This window comes from Heloderma suspectum, chromosome 17, assembly GCF_057233095.1.
Source record: "Heloderma suspectum isolate Gila_16-S chromosome 17, 16-S_ref, whole genome shotgun sequence".
Lineage (NCBI taxonomy): Eukaryota > Metazoa > Chordata > Lepidosauria > Squamata > Helodermatidae > Heloderma > Heloderma suspectum.
Window position 1 is genome coordinate 11,179,609 of NC_139474.1, and position 26,065 is coordinate 11,205,673.

At 48.6% G+C, this 26,065-nt stretch overlaps 1 protein-coding gene across 1 annotated transcript; it reads right to left on the reverse strand.

Annotated features, from left to right (window-relative positions):
- Window positions 1-782: 782 nt before the first annotated feature.
- On the reverse strand, window positions 783-26,065 carry SYT11 (synaptotagmin 11). Its single transcript, XM_084824750.1, has 4 exons — window positions 25,855-26,065; window positions 14,314-15,137; window positions 3,513-3,633; window positions 783-1,434 (listed from the first exon to the last, which is right to left on the reverse strand). The coding sequence occupies exons 1-4, from the start codon at window positions 25,886-25,888 to the stop codon at window positions 1,124-1,126; spliced, it is 1,290 nt and encodes a 429-aa protein (XP_084680876.1). The 5' UTR covers window positions 25,889-26,065; the 3' UTR covers window positions 783-1,123.

A 26,065-nucleotide genomic window follows, 5' to 3' on the forward strand; every position in this document is an offset into this window, starting at 1 on the left:
ATAAACAAGCAACAACTTTGGTAGGTGGGATCTTTGTGAAATTTTCCTGCCTAGCATCTCTCCATCAGCCTTAGGAGAAATGCACACACCATCCTGTCTAGGTAGCCTGTTGACCAGGCTAGCTCTACTGTGTAGGCACATGAGGCCCTTGAGGGGTGTTTCCTGCCCATGAAGAGCAGCAGCTAAGAGACCTGGTTCCGTTCACTGCGGAAACAGGATAAAGATTGGTTTTAGGGAAGGAGATACCGCCTTGTCTAGCCCCAAGCGAAGTCTTTTTCCTTTGAAAGAGCCTGCCCATGAGTGATTGGAATGGAGAGCGTGCCCCAATGTTCTGGACCATGAGATGTGTGATAAGTAGGGAGAATGGAATTATTCCAGGATCCTTTTTTTTACAGGAAGTTGTTTTCAGGAGCAGCTGTCATTCAAGAGAATCGTTTCCTTCTCTTCCCCCTTCCCCAAGATATCTCTTTGCCCCAGGACAGATGCCTAAACCATTGCATATATATCAACAGAGTTAGTTTACCCAAGTCACAAAAAACTGCAAAGAATTAACAGGGTGGTGGGGAGACGGAACAAAGAACCAGCAATTCAATACCAGGATTTTTGTTTAAAGAAAAGGGAAAAAAATTGGGAGAGAAGCTGAACAGGCCAGTTGTGGTGAATACCAACAAAGACACTTCAGCACAAAACACGACTTTCATAGTGACAGAGAAATCGTATTAAAAACTGTACCTTGATATTGGTAAGTTATACTAATTTTTTTGTGGTTTTTTTAAAGTTTTGTATTCGGCATGCAATAGTGTGGTTACACCGTTTTTTTATTATCATATATATGTTTTGTGGTATTATTAAAATTACTGCTCTTTTTTTGTTGGTTTTTTCTGTTTTTGTTTTTTTGTAGTTTTGTTTTTTTTAGAATTTTAGCGTGTGTGTGTGTGTGTGTGTGTGTGTGTGTCCTGCAAAAGTTTAACATCACTAGAGGGAGAACCGATTAGCTGCTTCTTACGGAAACTTTTAGTTCTACGACTAAAATGGAAGGGAGGAACGGGGCAGGGGAGAAGGTCAAGAGTCTTTTTGCACGCGGGGGATACGTCCAAGCGCACAGCGCCCTCTGCTTACCCTGCTAATATTCACTCAGGCTGTGCCACTTGGTGATTTGCTTCCGGGGGCTCTCGCACACCTCCCGCCAGTGTTCCACGCCGCCCGCCGTGACGCTGTGCGCCCCCAGGATCAGCCTCCCAACCACCTCATTTTTTGTGGTGCGGTCAAAGTCGATGACCAGAAACTCAATGCTGACATCGGGCAGGAGATCCCCGGGGATGTCGTAAATGAAGGACTCGTTGAAGATGGGGTTCAAAGTGCACTTCTTGACGTGAGTCTTCTTTTTGGCGATGCGCTTCCTGCCATAGTACACATTCACCTTGACGTAGGGATCTGCCGGAGAGAACAGGAGCAGGCCAATAATGCAGGCCAATAGCAAGGCAGGGAGAGCCTTCCCGTGCCATTCCTATAAACCCATCTTGCTTTGTTCCCAAGGGTTCCCCAACGTCAGAACGCAGACTCAAAATCAGACATGTGGCAGCTGGAAGAGTTCAGGGTCAAACTCTGTGCCCCATAGCCTTTGTCAAGGGTAGCTATGATCAGGCACCTGCTGAGAGCCTACACCCCCATTGCATATTGGACCTGACCCACATCTTCACACACACCCATTTCTCAGCACCATGCAGTGCATTTCCCTTGGTCCCCCTTTCCTTGTCACAATGCAGGGTGTCGGCCTGGAGGACCTCCAAGACACCTTCCAACTCTAGACTTCTGTGATTCTGCCTCTCCATCCCAGACAGGAACACTCCCAGTGAAACACTCAACCCAGGTGGTGTTTGGCTGCCTGGTATGGTGGTCCTCCTCGCCATGTCACAGCCTGATCTTCCATTGCCCCCTTTCACATGAACACACGGGCCATGGATACCTCTGATGGGCATGTGATATTCACAATACATTTTCCCAAGGCTGGCGGTAGGCATAGTTGAGCACCTGCCAAGGGCCCACACCCCAGCAGGGGCCCACTGACAAGAGCCCCCTCGAGTTGCTCCTCCTCTTCCCCATCGCAACCTGCTTGTTCACCTGCCTCTCACTCTGGCCCAGACAACGGTGGTGGTGGTGAGGAGTGGGAGATGCCACGGCCTACTTGCTCACTCGCTCTCTGCTTGGCAAGCAAGCGGTAGCCATGATGAAAAAGAGGAAGAGGAGTAAGATGCTTCAGAAACTTCAGCTGTGCAGAATACGGCCCCCCAGATATCGGTGGGCCCGGTCCTGCCTCCCCTGGCTCTCTTTCTGCCACCCCCCTTTCTCTTCTTCTCTCCCTCACTACCCAACAGGCTTCCAGGGGAGGGAGAAATTGCTCTTGCCAGAGGTCTGAACTCATCATTTGCAGCAGGCTTTTGAAATTAGGCTGAAGGCCACTGGTTGCTCTCCCAGGTTTAAAGGCAGAACACAGGTGCAGTTGGGGAAAGGTCCCTATGAAGCAAACACCTCAAGATGCTGTTAACGAATGGCTGGATATATACAGCTTTACATATTCTAGGCTTTCCTACTCCAGTACCAACCACACTTAAGCCACCCTCCCAAGTCTTTATTAATTAATTAATTAAATTTCTTAATCGCCCATCTGGCCAGTCACCCGGCCACTCTGGGCGATGTACAATAGTACAAACAGTTTAAAAACAATAAAATTACACATTAAAACATCATTTTCTAAAATTTCCTTAGCCCACCCCAAATGCCTGCCTGAACAACCAAGTTTTCAACGTGTGACGGAAGCTCATTAAAGAGGGGGCGTGGCAGAGTTCCCTAGGGAGGGAGTTCCACAGAGTGGGGGCCACCCCAGGGAAGGCCCTCTCCCTCATCCTCACCAGCCTAGCTGTCCTGGCTGATGGGATAGAGAGAAGGCCATCCGAGATTGATCTTGTTGAGCGGCCTGTCTGTTTGGCTCCCTTGCCACCTCTTTGCCCTGTTATGGAACTGCCTCTTGGCACGAACCTCTGTTTCTGGCTCCCCTTATCTGCCTTATCCATATAGGAATTTTGTATGGACCTCATTGATTCAACCCAGCAGTGTCAGCCCTAACAGCTTAGCCCCTGATCCCTTGGCTGTTGCATTTCTTTAGGGTGGATGTATTTACTTGTTTATCACATTTATACCCTACCCTTCCTCCGAGGAACTCAAGGCTGGTGTAAACCCTTCTCTCCCTAGTTTTGTCCTCATCATAACCCTGCAAGGTAGGTTATGGTGAGAAATGGTGCATGGCCAAAGGTCACCAGTGAATTTAATGGTTGAGTGGGGGGGATTTGAACCTGGGTCTCTCCCTGAAACGCTTTGAGAATGGGCAGGATAAAAATAAAACAAATGATCAGACCAGTAACCACAAAGCAACCTGCACAAATAGCTTTGCATTCTGCACAACGCAAACAGAATGCAAGGAAATAAAGATATGAGGTGGAGTAAATAGCTTCTACCTGAGAGACCAGTGATGTCCATCTTGGGCAGATGTCTCGCCTTGAGCACCACCACGGTCATCCTCTGGGCGACAGGCTGGTAAGACAAGGACACCTGCAGCTCCCCTCTGCTGATGCATTTCTGGAAAAGAGACAAGTCCAGACGTCCTCAGAACAACAACTGCAAGTAGCCAGGGTGGCAATCCTGCATCATCCCTCCCTATCTCCATATGGGAAGTCCTCAGGATGTGTCTGCTAGAAAGAGCATGGCTGCTGGAAGAACAGAACTGGCAGGTTAGAGAGAGATTGCTGCTGAGCATTCAGACCAGGCCTACGAAGGGGAAGGACGCTCCACCTCAGACAGAAGAAAAGCCCTGATGGATCAGACCAAAGACCTCTAGCCCAACATTCTGTTCCCACAGTGGCCAGCCGGATGCCCCCATGGGAAGCCCACAAGCAGGAGAGGAACATAGGAAGCTGCCTTACATCAAGCCAGACCCTTGGCCCATCCAGCCCAGTATTGTCTACACTGACTGGCACTGGCTGTGCAGGGTTTCAGGCAGGATTCCTTCCTAGCCCTACCTGGAGATGCTGGGGATCGAACCTGGGACCTTCTGCATGTAAAGCAGGGGCTCTGCCACTGAGCCACGGCCCTCAGTGAATAAAACAGCACATGAGTGCAAGAGCACTCCCCGGCTTGTGTTCCCCTGCAGCTGGTATTAAGAGGCATCGTGCCTCTGATACTGGAGCTTATCTGTCCATCTATCGATCTGTCTTTCAACCTGCCCAACAACTCACGTTCTGTGGGTGGTGTACAGTACATTAACACAGAAAAAAACCAATGAATAAAAACAGCACATATATATATATATAGAGAGAGAGAGAGAGAGAGAACGTGCGCGCCATCATGACTTGTAGCCACTGATAGCCTTTTCCTCCATGAATTTGTCGAATCCCTCTCTAAAGCCACCCCGCTGGTGGCTATCATGACATCTAGTGGATGCAGATTCCATAGTCTTAACTGCCTGAAGAAGTCCTCCCTCTTGTCTGTCCTGAATCTCCCACCCTTTAGCTTCATGGGATTTCCCCACTGGGTTCTAGCATTATGAATGCAAGAGAAAAACTTCTCCCTACCCACTTTCTTCACACCATGCGCAGTTTTATACGCTGCTATCATACCCCCTTATCTGCAGCCCTTTGACAGACAGGAGACAACCGAGGAGGGGGGAGACTGGGGAAATGGCTGCTGGCCTATTTCAGCTATGTATGCTTAGGCGTAGCTGTGGCAGGGCACAGGAAGCAGGGCCGGGGTCTCCAACGTGGTGTCTGTGGGCTCCAGTGTACTCGCAGACCCCTCTCTAGGGGGCCCACAAGGCTCCCTGCCTCTCCTGACTTTTATTTTAATTTAAATAACTATTTAAATAACTGGGAGGCTCGCATGCTGCAAATCAAAGTGCTGTCCTCCTGGGACATCTTCATTTGGGTTCCAAGGAGTGGTTTTATGTTTTGGAGCTCAGAGCCCACCTCTGCCTTGCAATCAGGTTCTTGGGTAAGTTACTTTTGTTTTAGCCTCGCCAGTTTGCCTTATGGGACGTTTTGTGACCAGCCATGCCCACCGTAGCAGCCATTTGATGAATGGGCAAGCTCCACCCCATGGCAGCCATTTTGTGGGAGTGCCCATGCCACAGCTTCGAAATTCCCCATCAACTGCAAAAGGTTGGGGACCCCTGAACTAGGGGGTTGTGCCAAAGGCTTCACAGCAAAAGTCTTTTTGAGGAGAGATTGAAAGGAAGGGAGGTGGATTCGTGAAGATGTCGTGGGAGGTCGTTCCGGGCATAAGGGGCAATAAAGCAGAAAATGCAGAATTGTTTGAGGGAGCAGGAGATTTTTGGATGGCTGATGATGGTGGGGCTGATAGAGAGAAAGAAGGTCATGGGCTGTAATATCCTGTTTGTTGAGATATAAGAGCACGGAGTTTGGGAAAGGCCAGGCCACAGAGGGCTTTACAGGCAAGAAGTTTGTGCTGGATCTGGGAGTGGGCAGGAAGCCAGTGTAGGAGCTTTAAGGATGGGCTTCATTTGTGATAAAGGGATCAAAAGTGGCCCGTAAGATGTATCTGAAATAAAAAGAGACCAGCTGCATAGACTGGATTTCTTGCTTTCTTCCTTCCTTTTGAAAAATTATTTTGCTACACATTTGCCAGTATTGTCTAAACCAGCCTTCCTAAACCCAGGTTCTTCCCAGTTGCTTATCTTCAGTGCCTTCAGAGGTAGACTCCCTCTGAACGCAGAGATTCTTTCAGGCTTATGGCCTTTCTAATAACTCTCAACGACTCATTTTTCATTCCTCTCTGCTCCAGAATGCTCAACTGATACTCTTTCCAACACAATGCCAAGATCTTTCCTGGCAATCATAATCAATGGCCTGGTTTGCACGACATGAGGCTGGTTAATAAGCCATGGTGGCCTGTTAACCACTCCTGCGCATGCCAGCTGCGTGCCACCCAATTTACTTAATTACCCTTGACAGGCGTGACTTGCCATGACATCTGAACTCGGCCACCCACCCCTGCCAAATTCAGACGTCACAACAAGCCATGCCCAGTGACAGTAATTAGGTAAATTGGGTGGCACGTACAGGGGTGGTTAACAAGCCACCATGGCTTATTAACAACCCTCATGTTGTGCAGACTCAGTCAGTGACTGGGTTCACACAACTCAATAACCTACACTCAAGGGTTGAGTATGGGTTGCGTGTGGGCTGTCATTGAACCTTGGGTTGCTGTTGAAACGTGGGTTATCGTGTTGTCTGAACCCAGGCACAATAACAAACCATGGCTTGTTAACCATGAATGACCCACAGTTCATAGTCCAACAACATACCATATTTGTTATTATTTTTATCTATATTTGTTAATCGGCCCATAACATCGCTCCCTAGACTTCGTTCCACCCCTGAAGGGAACCAGATCCTCGCCCTCATATTGAAATGAACAATTTCCCCTGTTAAGCAAAAGGGCGGAAGCAGCTGAAAAAGTTGGTTCCACATCACCAGAAAACTGAACACCTGGTGAGAACCGGGCAGCCTTGCGTTTTATTGTTTACATTTTCCGTGCTTTTGCAGTGTCCTTAAATGCTTCTTACCAGTACCTGACTTGTCCATAGCTTTTGGAAGCGGGGGAAAGGGTGTGTGTATAAAGACCTGCCTTTGTTGAAAAGGAGTTAATATGGTGGAAATAAACCGGAGCCTTGCCAAGTGTTACAAAGCTGCTGTTCAGCCTATGAATAGCTGGCTGGGTTGCCATGGCTGTCGTGTCCTAGATTCCACGCTTTGGGATTGCCCTGGCCTGAGGTAACCATTGTCCAGAGCAATGCCTGCCCTAGTAGTTTCCCAGAATCTCAAGCGGAAGGGGGTCTAGTCTGGGGGTAAACTCAAGTGGACTGCAAGGCGAAACTCACCCAGCAGATGCCTATGGTTCAGGACTGTCGGGGTTCAGGGTTTGCCCTGACGTTTCAGCCCCCTTCGTGGCACCTCCAAGGGCATGACTAAAATCTTATTGTGAGGGTCAAAATCAATGGAGAAAGCTACTCCTGCTAGGCATGGGATTGGTAGTGGTTAGCCCCACCCCATGACCAGCAGACTGCACCCCTCAACAGCATGAGGGGTCCCTTGACCCACTGAGTGTTGTCCTCAACACAGGCCTTGCCCCCATCAGGCTCCACCCCCTGTCTTTAGGCACCACTTCCAAGCTCCTAGGCTCCACCCCCTGACCCTCAGGGGACACATCCTAGGTGAGTGACAGAGCACAGGCTTTGCATGAACAAAGTCCCAGGTACAATCCCTGGCATCTCCAAGTCAGGCTGGGAAAAGACTCCCATCTGAAACCCTGGAGAGCAGTTGCCTGCCAGCGTAGACCAGCCTTCCCCAACCTGGTGTCCTCCAGATGTTTTGGATTACAACTCCCAGCATTCCTGAGCACTGGCCATGCTGCCTGGGACTGATGGGAGCTGAAGTCCAAAACACCTGGAAGGCACCAGCTTCGGGAAGGCTGCTGTAGGCAATGCTGAGCTAGATGGAGCAATGGCCTGCCTCTGTGATCTGTTTTGCATGTGATGAGAAACCATGCTTTAATTAATTAACCATGGTATGTTGAATCATGGGTTGTAGTTATGTGCGAAACCAGAACTGTAGGTTCACAATGGGTTGTTAACTATGAACAACCCACAAAGAGAAACCACGGTTTGTTGTTGAGTTGTGAACTGTGGGTTGTTTAAACCACGCCGTTACGTATGAACCCAGAATTGTGGGTTGATCATGGGTGGTTTTGCCAGGCTACAGAGGAAGTGAGCAAGTGCGGCCAAAAAACAGCCTCTTTACCCTTCTACTGCGGTGCTGCAAAGGCAGTTGGGATACAGGGAGGGAGCAGGTGAAGGAGGAGGGAAACAAACAACCCAGAGACTGAGAAAACAAACCCCGGTTTGTTCAATTGTCTGCCAGACAAACCCTGGGTAGGGCGACAAACCATGGTTTATTTAAATGGGTTAGCATTACATGCAGACCAGGCAGCCTCCTATGTTACCTGTAATTTCTACCGTAGATGTAAATCCCATCTCAATTTGATGCCAAGCTAGCACTTCTATCTCCATGAAGCACTATGAAGCTTGAAAAATTATAGTTCCCACCCCTCTGGTCTGTAGTCTTTCTTAACCAATTGCTCTCCCATTCCCACCACACTCAATTGCTAATTTAGGAAGGGATAGAGCAGGAGCAGCGAACCTCTTTCAGCCCAAGGGCAGAATTCCATTTTGGAGAGGCCTTGGGGGGCTGCATTCCTTGCCTGCATCCCAAGGGCAAAAGGGGTGGAGCTGTAGGGGAAAGGTGGTGGTGGGGAGCCAGGACCACCCAATGATATTTGGGGCTGGGGCAGGCATGATTGGAGGTTATAAATGTACGTATATTGGAGAAAGCAGAAATAGGTAGCCCCCCACCCCCCAATAACACTGCATCTCAGGATCATCCAATGGAGCTGAAAGGCAGGAAATTCAGGACAAAGCAAAGGAAGGCTCTTCTTCACCAGCAGTGTACTTGCGCAGGCACCACAACAGGCAGGCTGCCTGTTTATTGCACTTCTATCTTGCAATAAAAGTGTTAGCATTTAAGTGGCTAGCGCGAAGGAAGAATCTTGTTTGAGAAAAAGAAAGAAGTGTCCAGCCTCGTCTTGATTATTTTCCTCATGCCCTCTTGTCTCCATAGCTTTTGGATTGGAGCTAATCTGTCACAAAGGGTAGTAAAATTTGTAAGCCTTGTTATCGCCTCACTCTTTTGCCTGGGCAGGTACAGCCCACTGGCTCTCCTGGCAGATGTCATCAATGCTCCTGCTCTGAAAAAAGTAAATAAGTCCTGGAGCTACCACGCTCCCACGTTCCCCCTCCACTAGTCTTCACACAAAGTATCATTAACTTGTGGAACTCTCTGCCACAAAATGTGGTGTTTTGCAACTGGCTGTGGATGGCTTTGAAAGTGGACTAGACAAATTCACAGAAGAGGAGAAGCTCTATCAGCAGCTATTAGGGGAAGGGCTATAGCTCAGCGGTAGAGCACCTGCTTTGTGTGCAGAAGGTCCCAGGTTCGATCCCCGGCATCTCCAAGTAGGGCTAGGAAAGAATCCTGCCTGAACCGTTGAAGAGCAGCTGCCAGTCAGTGTTGACAATACTGGGATAACATGGATCCATGGTTTGACTCAGTATAAAGCACCTTCCTAGGTTCCTATTAGGCAAGTCCCATTGTAGCTTGGAAGAACAGCGCGTCCAAGGGACGAACAGCTGCGCAGAAAGGACTCATTAAATTGCACGAGCTTGGCGGCAAGACACGGCAGTGGGTTTATGAGCCCAAGGCTTTTTTCTTTTCTTTTGTTAATAGCATGGAGCAGTGTGTCATCCCATTGAAACAGGATTTATTTTATTTTATTTTTTAAATAACAACTTCTACCCTGCCTAATCAAAGACATTTCTAGGCAGCTTCAAGAGCTCATTTAACAAATGGAGAGGTTTCCCCTCTGCCTCCAAACAACAGCCAAGGGACAGATTTGTAGCTTAGTCTCTTAAGGTGCAATCCTATGCATGTTTAGATGGAAAAAAGTCCTACAAGACCCAGCATTCCCCAGCCAGCAAGGACTTTTTCTCCATCTAAACATGCATAGGATTGTGCCCTTAACCGTTTTGCTACACTAGCATTACAGCATTGTTATATTACATGTTTACTCAGAAGGAAGCCTCACTATGTCCAGTGAGGCTTACTTTCAGGGAAGTTTACATCTAATTGCAACTTCAGTTAAAGCCTCAAGATTTCTTGAAGCAGCCTATTTTGAATGGGTTCCAATCCTATACGCAGTTAACCTGGGAGTTAGTCTCGTTGAACTCAATGGGACTCTAAGTAGCTGCCTGGAGTCCCCTTTTTTGGTAGAAGCGCAGGGTACAAATCAAGTCAATCAATAAATAGGCATGCATAGGACTGCACTATTAAAGTATTTATTTTTATTCCTCCTCTCTCTGGGAACAACAAAGGCTACAAACTTCTGCACACGCTTAGCTCACACTGGATTCCGTGGGACACGTTGCCATCTAAAGGGTGAGCCTGCAAAAGAGCACTGAGTCTGACAGCACCACCAGTAGACAGTATGGTTACGTTCTGGTCCAGAGGCAGCCCCCAAAGCAATCTCCTCTCCAACCCCCTGGGAGCCTCCTCAAAAATGTTTTCCAGCTGTTATGAATGAGACATCCCACACTTCAACATTACAACGTTTTTTCAGATTTTGTATCTAATATACCGACATTTATTTACCAAACTGAGCACTCCCAACCCCTGGACCACTTTCAGGAGATTAACAGTGCAATCCTATGAATGCCTACTCAGAAGTAAATCCAACAGTTCAATGAAACTTACACCCATGTAAGTGCGTACACAATTGCGGCTCAAGAGGAACTCCCAAGGACCTCTCTGCTGTATTGTCCAGCCATAATTCCATGGAGAAACTCACTGCAGTGAAGAAGTCCATTTGCTATGTTAGGGATTTGATAGACATACTCGCACCATTAGAAGGATTGCACAGTGCAAAATTTCATGTCTATTTTATCTGCCATAGCGTAGCTAATATGCAAGGCAAAGTCCTCTGCTCTCCAAAGCACCTTCATAATGCTGATCTGGCTGCTTTCCACCGATTGCATCTAAGACTGCCTAGTCTGCTGACCTCAGCCCTGGTCTGATTTCTGCCCTTGCATGCTCCGTGCTCTTTGCGTTACTGCTCATGGTCCTGGGGAACTTGCCGTGCCACCACCTAGGTCAGCATTCCCCCAACCGGGGGTGGAGTGGGAGGTGCCGTCCAGTTGTGTTGGACTACAACCCCCATTTCCCCAGACCATGTGGTTGGGGATGATGGGAGCTGTAGTCAACACATCTGGAATGTGCACAGTCAGGGGAGGCTGGTCTGGATTTCATGCAATTCCAGGTTACAAAACAGATTCCCCCCCCCCCCACGCCAACCTTTCTCTTTGTGGGAGAGGGAGGAGGAATGTGCCTAGAGATGCTTTTGAACATGGGATCCATCCTCTCGTGTACAACCTGGGAGCTCCAGTGGAATACGAGGAATTTGAGTTACCAGAAAAAGAACCATGCTGGCTGGGGAATGCTGGGAGTTGTAGGACTTTTTTTCTGTCTAAACATGCATGGGATTGCACCCTTAATTAACTAAAAGGGGGACACTGATTTGAGCAGTAGATTTTTTTAAATGTGTATTATTTTAATAGGAGAATGCCTTCCAAAAGAAAAATATGTCGGTGGCAGGCATTCTCTTCGACCCTCCACTTCCTTTTTACTCTTCTACTTTGGTACCTACTGCAAAACTTGTATGCATAGCCTAAAACCAAGGGAATTTACTTCCCCTATTTCAGAAGCATTCATTTAGCCCCATGAAAAACTGAAAAACTGATGGTTGATTAACCAGTTAATCAACTAGCAGCACAATCCTATGCCAGCTTATCTAGGAGTATGCCTAGGTGGGACTCCCTTCTGAATAAACATGCGTAGGATTGAGCTGTAAAACTCCTACAAGTGTTCAACATTAAAATTTATTTGTTCAGGTGACAGCCCTATCTGTTTTATCACTGAACATGTGGACAGTGCCTACTGCTTTTATGGGCTTTATTTATGATGGATGATTAAATAATGGGGAAAAGCCCAGAGGCTGATGAGAACATTAAGAGCCCAAAGATTGGGTGAACTATATAGGGCAGGGCTGGGCAGGGCAGATTTCAGGCTTGCACGGTCTACTTTGTTTTTTACTACAATTCAAGATCTAGCAACGGAGCCTGGTGCAAAAGACATGCATTTAGAACTGAAGAAATCTGAGCCCAGTAATTGAGTCCCAGATCTGAACAAAGCTCACAACCCTTCCGGATGGAAAAAAAATCTATTTCTTGGTTACCCCGCACATCCTTCATTTTCAGCAGTCTAATTTGGTTGCCCTTGTTGTTAAACAGCTTGGAGTCCGAAATCCTTGCTAATCTACTGCCAGTCAACCCAGAGATCTCTCAGGAGATCTGGAGCTACCTTCTGCCCATCCCTCATATAGGGAGGAGGTCTTGTGGGACAGGATTGAGCCATCATGGCGCCGCCACTGAACAAACCGCACACCCTTCAGAGAAGGAAGGCCTCTCATGAATAATAACACACGATGCTTATAGGGAAGAAGGGAGGGGAAATGCCCTTGCAAGGTGCCTGAGTACAAGAATCAGGGATTCTGGTAGCCTTACTCTCTGGACCAGTGAGGCAGTGTGGAATTGTCATGGGCTTGCGCGCACACAACACGCACAGACACCCCTCCCCCAAGAGTGGTGGGAACAGAAACCACAACCAGTCAAACCAGAACAGTGGCATAGTGGTCCATTTTGAAGTGCAGGCGCTCATAGCAACAGTCCCCGTAGCCCCACCCCCACGGAGAGTCCCCAGATGCAGACAGCTGTGTTATCAACAAACCAGTTCTAGCAGTTTTCATCCCCACCAGGAGCCAGTCTTTTGTGAAGCAAATGGGCCTCAATCGCCCATTCAAGACCAAGTTGCCCCAAAATACATCTCATGACAACAGGGAACAATACGTTGTTCCGGGGAGATTCATTTCCCTCTAGCTACTGCAAGCAGCTAAGCGCGGAACTCCTGAGGGGCGTGGCAGATGAAGTCAGCTGATAAAAAGGTGCTGGTGCAGGATCCCTGTGAGCCCCACTACACTGCTGGACCGGGAGGAAATCAGATGAGAGCCAATAGAGCAGGGGTGTTGCACCTCAGGCCTGGTGGCCAAATCCAGCCCTCTGATGTTCCCCAGATGGCCATGCTCCCTTCCCCTGGCCCCACCACCTTTCTCCCAACCACGATTGTTTGGTAGTTTCCTGGCTTCCGTGCAGTTTTTTTCCTCTCCGCTCTTAAAGGTTGAAATGCCTCTCCTATGGCTTAGTTACAGCAGCGAGAGCTTTAAGTTAAAATAGGCTGGTATTTTGACTCCACCACTTTTTGTCTTCGGCTCCACCCACCCCTGGAATGCGGCCCTCAAGAGCTTCTTCCTAACTGAATTCGGCTCTTGTACTGAAAGAGGTTCCTCATCTTTGCAACAGAGGCCCCACTGGCCCCATATAAGGACTCTCCTAGGTTTTGGCTCCTCAGTCTGAGCAATTACATCTGGGAGGGAGTGTGTTGAACGTCCTTGCATCATCCCCTTGTCTGCCTGCTCCAGATTCTGCCCGCCAACCCATTTTGCACCATGTCATCTGCTTCTAGCTTGCAGAATCCCTGTCTGCCTGCTAGGGTGGCCATGTGTCCTACTTTACAGAGGACAGTCCTCTGCCTGAAGGGCTGTCAGAGAACACTCTTCTAATTGAAGGTGTCCTCTGTATGAAAGGTTCTCTGGCCCAAGTCTGATTTAAAGGTAAAGAACACCAAGAAGGGAGAGCTGCAGGGGCTGTGAAGTTTCCAATCCGCAGTTAGCAACATCTGGACAGCAGATTGAACAGGCAGGTCACTTGGTCTTGATCACAATATTCCCCACTAAGTTGAGATGTATTATATTTCCGTTTCAATTACTGTAATTATTGAGGACATATGAAGAGCCCTGCTGGATCAGAACAAGGGTCCATCCAGTTCAGCATTCTGTTCACACGGTGGCCAATCAGCTGTCAACTGGGAACCCACAAGCAGGACAGAAGTGCAACAGCACCCTCCTGCCCATGTTCCCTGGCAACTGGTGTCCATAGGCAGACTCTGATACTGGAGGTAGCATATAGCCATCACAACTAGTCGCCATTGATAGTCTTCTCCAGGAATTTGCCTAACCCCCTTTTAAAGCCATCCAAATTGGTTGCCATCACTACATCTTGTGGCATCAAATTCCTTAGTTTGATTATGTGCTGTGTGAAGAAGCCCTTCTTTTTATCTGTCTTGAATCTGCCACCATTCAGCTTCATTAGATGACCCCCAGTTCTAGTGTTATGAAAGAGGGATAAAAAATATTTCTGAATTTGCATATGTATGTATGTATAAATTAGCAAATGCAATTTTTATGCAGTTCTGTCCCCTCTTTTGCCCTATTATTTTGGTGATGCATTTCCCCTGGGTTCCCCCAACCACAGCATGATGGGACCATGCCATTTAACTCTTACCCAACTGTGCCCAAACTATTTCCTGACCCCTTCTACTTCCGGTTGGAAAGTACAGAAATACAACAGAATTTTGCTGGGAGGGCGGTCCCCTTAGTGAAACATCTGGATACCAATTTTCCTACCTGTATATTCCTTTTAATTATCTCCCTGGTTAAGTGAACCTTTCCGGTGCTGGGGTCCACCCCAGCGAGCGGCACCATCACCTCTCCGATGACATCGTCTCGGGAAAAGCGGTCGAAGCTCAGCACCAGGAAATGAAGCACCAAGTCCTGGAGCTGGCTGTAAGGGATCCCATAAAAGGTGAAGGTTTCGTCGAAAACAGGGTCCAGGGTCTTCCGAAGGACGCGCGTCTTCACTCGGTGCCTCTTGTCTGGCAGGATTGTCATCTTGATGTAGGGATCGGAGCCCTGATTGTGCTCATCCATGACTGGCAACCCATGGGCTTCTTGGATGGTCACAACCAGTGCCTTCTTTGGGAAGTTGTAGTCCACGGAGAAAGTCAGTGTCCCTAGCATGACCTCCTCTTCTGGGGAAGATTGAGAGGACGTTTTGCTACCTGCTGGAGTCAAGCTTTGATCTGGACTCAGTTCTTCTCCATAATCCACTTTGATTGGAAGCTGGTTGACACAAGGGGCCAGGTTTGACCCACTGGAGACTTTGTCAGACCCCATTAACCCGGCTTCCACCGCATCCACCAGCAAGTTGCCGCTTCCGTCTTTCGTGGCAGTGCCCGTCTTGTCTCGCCGGATCCGTATTATTTTCTTCTTGTTGCTTAGCGTCTCCGGATAGATGCTGATGCCCTTCAGCATGTGTATGAACTTGTAAGGAGGGGTCTTGTGCTTCTTCTCCGCTTGCTGGTGGCAGCACGTCCACACAAACACGGTCGCGGAGACGGACACCACCAAAACAGTAGCACCGATGAGGCCTGCCACGATTGGGGAGACATCTGTGAAGGGAAGAGGGTGGGTGGGTAGGAATCAGAAAAAGGGTAAACCATCTGCCATCTGGGACGCAAGAAGGGCTGTAGCTCCATGGTAGAGCGCCTGATCTGTATGCAGAAAATCCCAGATTTGATCCCTAGTATCTCTAGGTAGGGCTGGGAAAAGCTCCTGTCCAAAACAGCTACTGCCAGTCAGTGCAGGCAATACTGAGCTTGCTGGAGCAATGTTCTGACTCAGTATGAGGCAGCTTCTTATATTCCTGTTATTGGGGAAAGGCCATAACGCAGTGGTAGAACAGAAGGTCCCAGGTTCAATACCTGGCATCTCCAGGCAGGGTTGGGAAAGGCCTGTCTCTAAAATTCTGGAGAGATGCTGCCAGTTAGTGTAGACAGTACTGAGCAAGATGGACTACAGGTCTGACAGAGTAGAAAACAATTTACATGAGGACTGGAGCCTTGATTTAGAACCACGAGGACTGGGAACCTTTATTTAGAACAATGAGGACTGGCATGTTTGAATTGTTTGATCTTTAGGGGAAGTGCCGCAGCTCAGTGGTAGAGCATACGGTTTGCATGCAGGTGATCCCAGGTTCTGTCCCTGGCACCTCCGGGTAGGGCTGGGAAAGATCCTGTCTGAAACCCTAGGGAGTAGTGTCAGTAGTTTCCGTCAGTGTATACTGAGAAGATGGACCAACAGTCTAACTCAGCATAAGGGAGCTTCCTATATTCCTATTTAATTCAGGCCTTTATTGATAACCACAAGGACTGGAATCTTACTTGATCTTTAGGCGAATGACGCCTGCTTTGCAAGGGCAAGGTCCCAGGTTCAGTCCCTGGCATCTCCACACAGGACTGGGAAAAGACCTTCTGTCTGAAACCTTGGAGAGCTGCCACCAGCGTGGACAATATTGAGCCAGATAGACCCATGGCCTGATTCAGCATGAGGAAGCTTCCTGTGTTCCAGATCAGTTAGACTGGGGCACTAGAAATAGTAATAAAGCCCACTGAGATTCTCCAGCCAGCCTTCACAGGTAAGTCAGAAACAAACGTTTTCCCCCAGCTGCTGTTGGCTGAGGAAAATTGGGACGCGTGAGTTGGCATCCGATCCACTGGACCTGATCATAAGAAGAGTCCTGCAGGATCGGACCAAAGGCGTTTCTAATCCAGCATCCTGTTTCCCATAGTGGCCAAGCAGAAACCACGGGTAAGCCCACGAGGAGAGTCTGAGGACAAGATTCCTGTCCTGCTGCGGCCGCCTGAGCACACCGCTTCTAAACAGTGAGCTTCATGTCCTATAGCTCCTGAGAGATGACCCCTCCCCGTCCTCGGTGACTCTGTTTGTTCTGCTTTTAAAGCCATCTTAAACTGTGGCCATCACCACCTCTCCATAGGTCAAAGTGATTTCCATAGGTCAATCATGTATCACACGCAGAAAAAACTTTGTTGTTGATGTTGTTGCCTGCCCTGGTTTGGGAAGAGCCAGGAAGGAAGCTATGGTGCTTTACTTAGCAACTGGTTACATCTCCTCAAGAACACCCCATTTCAGACTCGGGGAGAACGAGCGCTTTCTGTAGAGCCCAACCCGGCACCCCCCGGTTGTACTGGAATACAACTCCCAGCATCTCCAGCATCTGGAATTCATCCAGTCAGGGAAGGCTGCTGGAGAAAGCTACTAAGAGCTTTGGAAAATGGAACCTAGGAAGCTGCCTTATACTGAGTCAGCCCCTTGGTCCATCTACCCAGGACTGTCGACACAGACTGGCAGCGGTGGCTCTCCAGGGTTTCAGCAGGGTTTTTTCCTGCCCTACCTGGAGGTGCTGGGGATTTGAACTAGGGACCTTCTGCATGCAAAGCAGGTGCTCTACCACTGAGCTGTGTCCCCTCCCACATGGTGAATATCAAATGCCCCTCAGAAGTACCCATGTGTTAAGGCGAAAGAGTGCAACAGGAGACCACCTTGTGACATGGTGAGAAGCATCACCAGAAGAACAGAAGAGCAATACTAGATCAGACCCAGGTCCATTCAGTCCAGCATTCTGTTCACACAGTGGCCGACCAGCTGCACATGGGAAACCCACAAACAGGACAAGAGTGCAACAGCGCCCTCCTGCCCATGTTCCCCAGCAACTGGTGTACACAGGCATACTTCCTCTGTTATTGGCGGTAGCATGTAGCCATCAGGACTAGTAGCCATTGATAGCCTTCTTCTCCAGGAATTCGTCCACTCCCCTTTTAAAGCCATCCAAAGAGGCGGCCATCACTACATCTCCTGGAAGTGAATTCCATAGTTCGACTATGCACTGTGTGAAGAACTATCATACAAGCCAGCCATACACCAGGTGGGTTGAGTGTTCCTGCTGGGGATGGAGAGATAGAATCACAGAATTCTAGAGCTGAAAAATGCCTTGGAGTTCCTCTAGTCCGACCTCCTGCATTGTGCCAAGAGAAGGGGGACCAAGGGGAACCAAAGCACTGCATGGTGCTGAGAAATGGGTGTGGGTGGATATGTAGGTGAGAGCCAGGAACTTGCAGAAGTAAAAAGAAAAGGGGAGCACTCTGGGAGTTAACAACGAAATAAGCTGCTTATCACCATATTGGGCAAGATAGCAAGTGTAAAAGGCATTTGTCGCTGTAAACTTTTCACCCTCTGAAGCCCTGAGTGACAGCCACTATACTGGCCAGCCACATCTGGGCATGACACTGCCACTTATTTACTGGCCTACTGGTAGTAAGGAAAAGTAAGGAAATTATATAGTATATATTTTCTCTTCTGTTTTCATCAAAAACTGCTGCCCTAAGTTATGAGTGGGGCTGTTTGCATTCTTTACACATAAAGCGTACAACCTGGCATATAGTATTTGACTCTCCCTGGAAGTCTGAGCATTTCATTTAACATTATTCCAGGTTTCTAGCCCTCAGGGACTTGGAGGACATTTTAAGGAAATGAATTCCCAATGTTTGCCGCAGGTTGTGGCACCAAACTGTGTCTGTGCCCTGTCCATCTCTCTGACCACTCCTTCCCTTTCACTTTCTCTCCTCCTGGCCCATTCCTCCTATAGCTCTTTGCCCCTTATCACCCAAGTCCTTGCATATATATCCTGAATTCCATGATAACTCAGTCCGTGAAATCAACAAGTAAATATATCATACAGTAATTTGCAGATGGGACGGGACTGTAACTCAGTGGTAGAGCACAGGTTTTGCACGCAGAAGGTCCCAGGTTCGAATCCTGACATCTTCAGTTGAAAGGAGATGAGGACGAACCTTGCCTGAAAACCCCGAAGAACCCCACCAGTCAAAATGGCCAATACTGGGCTAGACAGACGTATGGCAGCTTCCCATTTTCCTATAACATCATGAGTGCAGGATGTATAATTTATTTGATGTATTTTTAGTTGCTTTTTAAGGCTGCTCACTCACAAAGCAACAAGGACCAGAGCAGCATTAATAAACATACTAATCAAGTATCGGGAGCAAGCAAATGTGCTGGTGTACGCTGCTCAATTGCTTTTACTTGGCTCCTCCTGCCAGTGGGAGAGGCTAAACAAACTGGGAAGCTTCCATCCATGGTTTGTTTAGCATTACGTCTGAACTGGGATCCCTGGCTGGTTGCTTTCCTGACAAGCTAGCATCATAAGCCAAAGTTTGTTCTTGGTTTATGACTCTGGCTTGTTTGGAGAGCAACCAGCCAGGGATCCTGGTACAGACGTAATGCTATACAAACTACAGATGGAGGTTTCCCAGGATGCTTAGCCGCTCCCACTGGAGAAGGAGCCAAGTGGGAGCAATGGAGAGCATCCACCAGCATGCGTTCTCATTCTCCTATGTCTGAGCCAGTCCACAGAGTCCATTGAGAAACTGTTCTAAAATACAATGTACTGTAATTACAACCTTGGTTAAAGGCAGCACTGAAGAGGAAGGTCTTCCAAGCTTAACTGAATGCATGGACAAGAAGGGGCAAAGTGTAAGTCAATAGGAATGGAGTTCCACAGTTTCAGGGGCCGCTGTCTATTGTGCCCACTATCCTAACCAATCTTCATGGCAGGCATTTGAGAAGGCCCCTGAGGTCGATTCTAACATACAGGCAGGATCATGTGGGTGAAAGCGGTGCTTCAAATAACATGATCCATTTAGGGCTTTAAACGTTAACACCCACTTCAAACTGGGCCCAGACGTTTACTGGCAGCCAGTTCCCACCAACACACACACACTCTTAAAACACTAGTGGGCTTTGGAGCGCGTGCATGCATGTCGTGTAGCTCTCTCTGCCTTTGGGACATTTTCTACTGAAGGTAACCATGGAATTTAATGCCCAAGTCATAAAACACAAAGGGATGACCACAGCTGTGCTGATGACATCATCCTGATCAACTCAGTTGCCTCTTGTTTGTTTGATAGAGTAAAAAGACCCAGTTATTACAAGACAGGGCAAAACAAGCCTTGTAACTTTGGAAGGGGAAGATCCAGAAAAGACTTGGGAAAGGCTACTAAGGGTAGATGAGGGGGCACTTACAAAAGAGTTGTGCTACTTTGTTCACCTAGAACTTTGTTTAGAGGCTTAATCTGGCCAGAAGCCTGTGGGCCCATCCAGCTCCCTCCCCCAGGCCTTGGCCCTTGGAGGCCAGCAGAGAGGAATCCCCACTGTTACCTCTGATCGGGGAGTCTCCTGCACACTGCTTCCCCTCTGAACTGTTATCCACAGTGGTGGCTGGTGCCAACGGTGCTGGTGGGGCGGAGGACGGGGCATAGACGCTCAATATTCTACTGAGATGTCCGGAGGAGTACAGGAGAAGAGCATGAGTGGCACTTGGAAGCAGGGGAGCCAATGCGCCTGGTTGTGGGGGGGGGGGATCTCTCTGCCACAAGTGGGTAGGGGACAGGCAGGGGGCCACTGCCCCATTTGCTCCAAATATAGAGCCCCCTCTTGGGGGAATGCAACCTTTTTGGGCCGTGGGCACATTTGGCAATTTGAGAAACTGTCTTGGGCACCACCACAAAATGGCTGCCACAGGAGGCATGGCAAAGGACAAGTCACCTGCTAAAATGACTGGGTACAAGGCAAAGGTGGGGTCCAAGCCCAAGTGCACTAAACTCCTTTCAATCCAGTTTCCAGCACCGACAAAAACCTATTTCACAGCAATACCAGCTGCCAGTAAGAAAATGCGTTTTAATTATTTTTTTTAAGTAGGTGCCAAAAAAGGTGTCGGCGTGGCACATTGGTGCCCATGGGCACCATCTTGCCTACCCCTGTCCTAGGTTCTAGACTAACACCATGCAGGAAGCAAAAAGCATGGCCCTGTGCCATTTATGACCCACCAACCCCAAAGCAGCCCGGCAAGCGTGTACAGCGGCCCACCTGAGGCTCAATAAACCACCAGCTTTTGCTGCCTGTTTTGGACCTCAAAAACAGGGGGCTGTGTGTGTGTGAGAGAGAGTGTGAAGTGACAAGCGCTTGGCAACAGGGCCACAATCGTACAGCTGTGGGCTGTTCTGCTTTGATTTGACTCATCACCGCTTGTGAAGTCCTGAAAGACCACAGTGTGGAGAGCACCAGTTCAAAGCTAGTTGTCAACAGGACAGCTGCCCTTCCCTGTGGCGCAGAGCAAGCCCTCCCTAAGAGTGATGGGACTCCAGAGAAGGCTGATGGGGGGAGATAGAGCCCTGCTAATCTGCAGCAAGAACGCCTTTCCCCTTGCTGCCCCTTACACCAGGAACTGCTTTCCCCCTTTCCCTCTTGCTGCCTTTGTATACCTGCAACTGCCTTCTCCCTTTCCCCCTTGCTGCCCCATATGCCTGGAACTACCTTCCAAAACACCTACATGGTGTTACCCCAATCTCTCTCTCTCTCTCTCTCTCTCATTCCTCAAATCCCCCTATCAAACCCAACTTTTCTGTAAAGCCCTTGGATTCAGTGCCTTAGTACTCATTGCGAACCAAAGCAAAGCCAAAGTGCTACCAACCCCATTTGTTCTCATTTGTCCCATGTTATTTTGGCCTCCCTCATTCCTCTCCACCCTTTGTTGCTTGCAACCCTTTCCTCTGTCTCTGTGAGATGAATGACATTTAATCTGTAAGCTCCTTGGGGCAGAGACCTGAACTTTTAAACATGTTATTTTGAATGGCACCATGTACATTCATGGTGCTATGTAAACTTGTTGCTGTTACTATTATTAAGAAGTGGGACCTGCAAAAAAGAATGTTGCAATGTTGACTGTTCCTGTTCAGAATACTCTATTCCATCCCCTGACTTGTTTCCATTTTTGCCTCCCTAACAGTCTGCCAGCTTTCCATAGCCACTGAGCATGTTCAGCCCTGAGTGGGCTGTTTTTGTCTTCTCCCCACCCTTAAGGGTTTCTCTAAATATTTTGTGTACTTCTGCAAACCTCCCATGCCTACGGATGCTCCCATACCTGCCGATACCTTCCTCTTGGTGCAGGTGGCGCCGTTTGGCTACATAAGCAATGGCGCACACACAGCCTGAGCATAAGAAATGAAAGGAATGAAGATAAATAATGTCATTATATACACAATGGTGCTCCAAAAATAAGATCTACCAGCATTCACATTGAAGAAACAGTTTTCTTCCCAACGTCTTGACATATTCACTTCCCAACCTGGTGCCTTCCAGATCTTTTGGACTTCAACTCCCATCAGCCCCATCCAGCATGGCCAATGGCCAAGGATGCTGGGAGATGTCATCCAAAACATCTGGCGGGCTCCAGGTTGGGAGAAGGCTGACTTGCACCAATGAACAGCCATTATCCCCCAACACTTCATGGGTGAAAATGGGGAAACCCTTCTGTACTGTCACCTAGTGCTCCAAACACGGTCACTGCCTGACACTTTTCCTCCCTGCCCCGCCCCACTATTACATATTTTTGGATTCTCTTCTCTGCTATATTGTAACAGTTTTCTAAAAAACAAGAACTCAAGAATGCTTTAATAGATCCACACACAATGGATCTAGTTGTGCTTCTTACAGAACAGATGCAACTGAAACACATTTGGCCGCATGTATTCTCTGGACAGGCGCTTATGGGGGAGGGAGCTAGAATCAACATGCACCTGCCCCTCCAACTTCTCAATCAGAGATGCAACTTCTACAGGTCTAGCATTTCCCCCAAAGGCAAAAACAGGGACAGCAAGTTAGAAGGGACACACCAGAAAATATGGTATGTCCCTGGTAAATAGGAACAGTCGGAATGTACGCTCCCTACTCTAGGGGGAAAAAAACCCTCACCAAAACCTGAGCACCCTTTTGGAACCTCTCTCTTTGGGGTGGATGTTGCGGGCTGAGTAATAGGTTGGGCCATTAGCATTTGTTTATGCCTTCTACATATTTAGTTAAGTTTTAATTAAGATTTTAACAAGATCATTATAAACAATGATCAAATATAATTTTCTGGGATTTGTTTTGGTTTTGGTTCTCTCACAATGCCCCCCTCTTCAAATAGCACTCAAGCAAAGGACTTCTTTTTTTAAGGGAATAAGTTTCTAGCCCTCATGGTTTTAGGGCAAAAATCTGATGTGTGCAGCATGGAGCAGCTAAACTTGTGTGAGGCTGTAATCTCAACATCTTGTACACCATAATGGTTTAAATGGGCAGCTACATTTATTTATTTAAAACATTTATTGGATGCCTTTCAGGGCAGAAGCCCTCCCAAGGTGGCTTACAGCAATAAAATGAGATTTTTAGCCCCAACTACTGTGCCTACTTGACTTTATGAACCTACATAAAGGTTCATGGCACTTCTTGCCTATAGTCTGTAACAGCCCTCCCCAACCTGGCACCCTCCAGATGGGGTTCAATTCTCATCAGCCCTGCTAGCATGGCCAGTGAGCAGGAATGCTGGAGACTACAGTCCCAAACATCTGGAGGATACCAGGTTATAGCCTCCTTGGTGTGTGTGTGTTTGTGGTTGGGCTTGTTTTTGCAATCTGTATGAATTTGGTGGGGACAATATTGCAAGTGCATGCCATTCCTGTAGCACTGGACTGAAATTAAAGGGGTAGAAAACAAGAACAACATAGAAAAATTAAAACCAGGGATTTGAAGTAGATCTTGGCTGTTCAGCTAAGTTTCAGTCCTGTGGAGCTGGGCACTCCACAAAGTCATCCCCATTGTATTATAGCTCCCATAATAACCTTCCATATTTTAAATGGCTTAAACAGCTTCCTCAGCAGTTTTAAACACAATCTAATTGGGGGCACATACCGAAGTTTGCCTAATCCAGACTGCTTCTTTTCAATCCTCTTAAACCATCCCATCATAAACAACAGGGGTACCCCTCTTCCATGTATGCTCATGCATGAGGCGGAGACTCTATTCCACATTACCAATTGCAAGTGCGGGACCCGTTGGTGGCATTTACTCTGGACAAATTAAAATCCAGAACAAAAATGGTGCCATTTTCGTTCATGTGACTTAACTAGGAAGATAGGTTGCTGTCACATTTGCATGCCTGTTTGGCTTTGTGGCAATGGCAATTTGTGGCAACACCATTGTGCCCCCGAGGACTATAAAAAACTGCACTTTGTTGATAAACAACAAAAAAAGGGATTTAATTAACATTAAAACATTCCACATCTGTCTACAGATGCAAGGTTGATCGTCTTTCACAATTGCCATTGTGTGACAAGTGATTTTTATTGTGTTCTATTTTTGTACAGCAGAATTAAGACATGAAATAGACAGATTTTTAGTGGAATGGTGCAGGTTTCAGTAAGGGGGGGATCAATCAAAGGCCTACGAATACACATGGACATCCTACTCTTTTTATATGTCTATATAACTTGGGTTGGGGGAAATTAATAGCTTTATTGTTTCCCTTCATGCTTTTATAGATATGCCCCTGCCAGAAACTTTGCTGCAACCTGGCAAGGAGAAGCAGCCTGGATGCTACGGTGATGGATGCAGTGGCCCATTATTATACAGGTATAGATTGGGGTGGATGAGTAGAAGGCAGGGGACAGTTTAAAGCCACTTCTGAGTTGGAAGACACCAGTATAGCCTAGAGGCCTCAAACTTCTCCCAGAGATAAGACCCCACAGAATAGTAACAATGGAGGGTGGGGCAGCTTCCAGGGTTCAGAATTTACTTTCTGTCTCTGGGTGAATGCTCATGGGGAGCAACCAAGTGAGGGCGGGGGGGCAGCTTACAGGGCATCAGGCTAGAATCGGCTGCACTACTCCTTCCTCTCAGTTATGGGAGGAGAGACATGTGGGTTGTAAGCAGGGACTTCCCCCACCTCACCAGGCCTGGGGTGCATGTATAGCTTCATTCCCCATACTCCAGATCTGGCTTGTCCCACATCCCCTGTAAAAAAGGGGGACATCGAACAAAGGCAGGATTCCCTCCCCCCTCCAAGACAGCAAGGGGCCAGGGCGCCGCCTGGCCCGGAATAGACATCACGTCATCCCACCCTCCTCCGAGCCACCAGTCTGCACCTGCTCCCTCCTCCCCCAGACCCCCACGGTGGGAATGGGGAGGGGAAGAAATCAGGCCGAAGGGCACTGCCTCGCCTCGCCTCGCCCCGTCTGCCCCTGGCATGGACCCAGCAGGATCCCAAGGCTGGGCACGCCCGTGCACAAGGAGGGGCGCGGAGACAGGACGGAAGAGAAGAGAGAGCACAGAACAGCATGCTGAACAAGGGTGGTCTTGGCAGGGGGAGGAAGCCTGGGCCAGGATGTGGGAGTCGGCATGTCCCCAGGGTGGGCGGATGGTTGATATTAAGATTTCCACTCTGCCCATGGCCTGGTTATTTATTTATTTATTTATTTAAAAAAATTAAGGGAGGTGGAATATGGAGTGATGCTGAGCATGACTGGGAGTGTGTGTGTGTGTGTAGAGGGGGAGGATAATGCTACCAAAGCCCAGAAAGAGAAGGGGAGATTGCTTGTTGTTGTTTTTTCAGCAAGTATTTGCTTGCTGAACATTAATGGCAGCAGGGGAACCAAAGAAGTGTGGGAAGGAAGGAGGCAATCTTCTAAACCGTGTTTTAGGCTGCAATCCTATACCTGCTCACCTCGGAATAAGCCCCAATGAACTCAGTGGGACTTACTGATGAGTAGACATGTATAGGGTTTCGCTTCCAAATATATTTTTTTCATGGAGGTATTCTCAAACTCTCTCTGTGTGTGTGGAGGCTCTTTGACCCCTCTCCTCTCTTGCTCCTGCAGCTATGAGCATAGTCCAAATATCCTAATATCGCGGGGAAGAGAAGGAGGAGTGAGATGCCTCCTATGGATCAGTTTTGGTGATGGCCTGGTATGTTTGTGGCCTGGTATGCTGTGTGTGTTTGCGTAGTTGAGGGGCATGTGTTGTCTTTTGAATGTGTGTGCGGGGGGCGGGGGAGAAAGGAGAGCAGTGTGTGTGTGTGTGTGTGTGGGGAGAGGCTGGCAAAGCCCGGAGAGGGGAGGGCAGATGATTATGTGATGATGCCAATCGCAAGGCCCGGCTGTTTGTGGCTTCCACAACTGCCCCTAGCAGGGACAGATGCGGGTCGTGTCTCGATGGGCGATGCCAAGGGGAGGCCTGAGTGGGATCTGGGGAGTGGGGAAGGCTCAGGATGCTGACCATGCCTCCTAGGATAAGCCCGGTGTTTGCATTTCGGTGCGGGCGAGCAGAAGATGTGTTGGGTGCAGGGGGAGAGGCAAGGCGGAGAAGAAAGGTGGCATTGCGCAGCGGCGGCGGCAGGAGCAGCCTGCCCCGGGCTACACTCACCGAAGCTGGGGCGGACGCTGGCGATCTCTGCCATGGCGGCGGCAGCGGCCTGATGCGCGCAGGAGGCCCTCTGGCGCTGGCGGCGGCCCCGAGGATGCTCCGAGTCGAACAGAGATGCAGGCGCTGGCGACTGGTCCTGATGCAGCGCCAGCTCCGCCCACTCCGAACGATCCCCGGGCAAGCGCCCGCCTCCTCCTTCGAGCGGGGAAGC

What these genes read in the sequence shown, in the direction of transcription:
- SYT11 (XM_084824750.1), bottom strand. Translation starts at nt 25,888, where the DNA reads ATGGCAGAGATCGCCAGCGTCCGCCCCAGCTTCG. An exon ending in CAGCGTCCGCCCCAGCTTCG is followed by an intron (nt 15,138 to 25,854) that starts GTGAGTGTAGCC and finishes TTCCCTTCACAG; the next exon opens with ATGTCTCCCCAATCGTGGCA. An exon ending in GGACATCACTGGTCTCTCAG is followed by an intron (nt 1,435 to 3,512) that starts GTAGAAGCTATT and finishes TCTCTCCGGCAG; the next exon opens with ATCCCTACGTCAAGGTGAAT.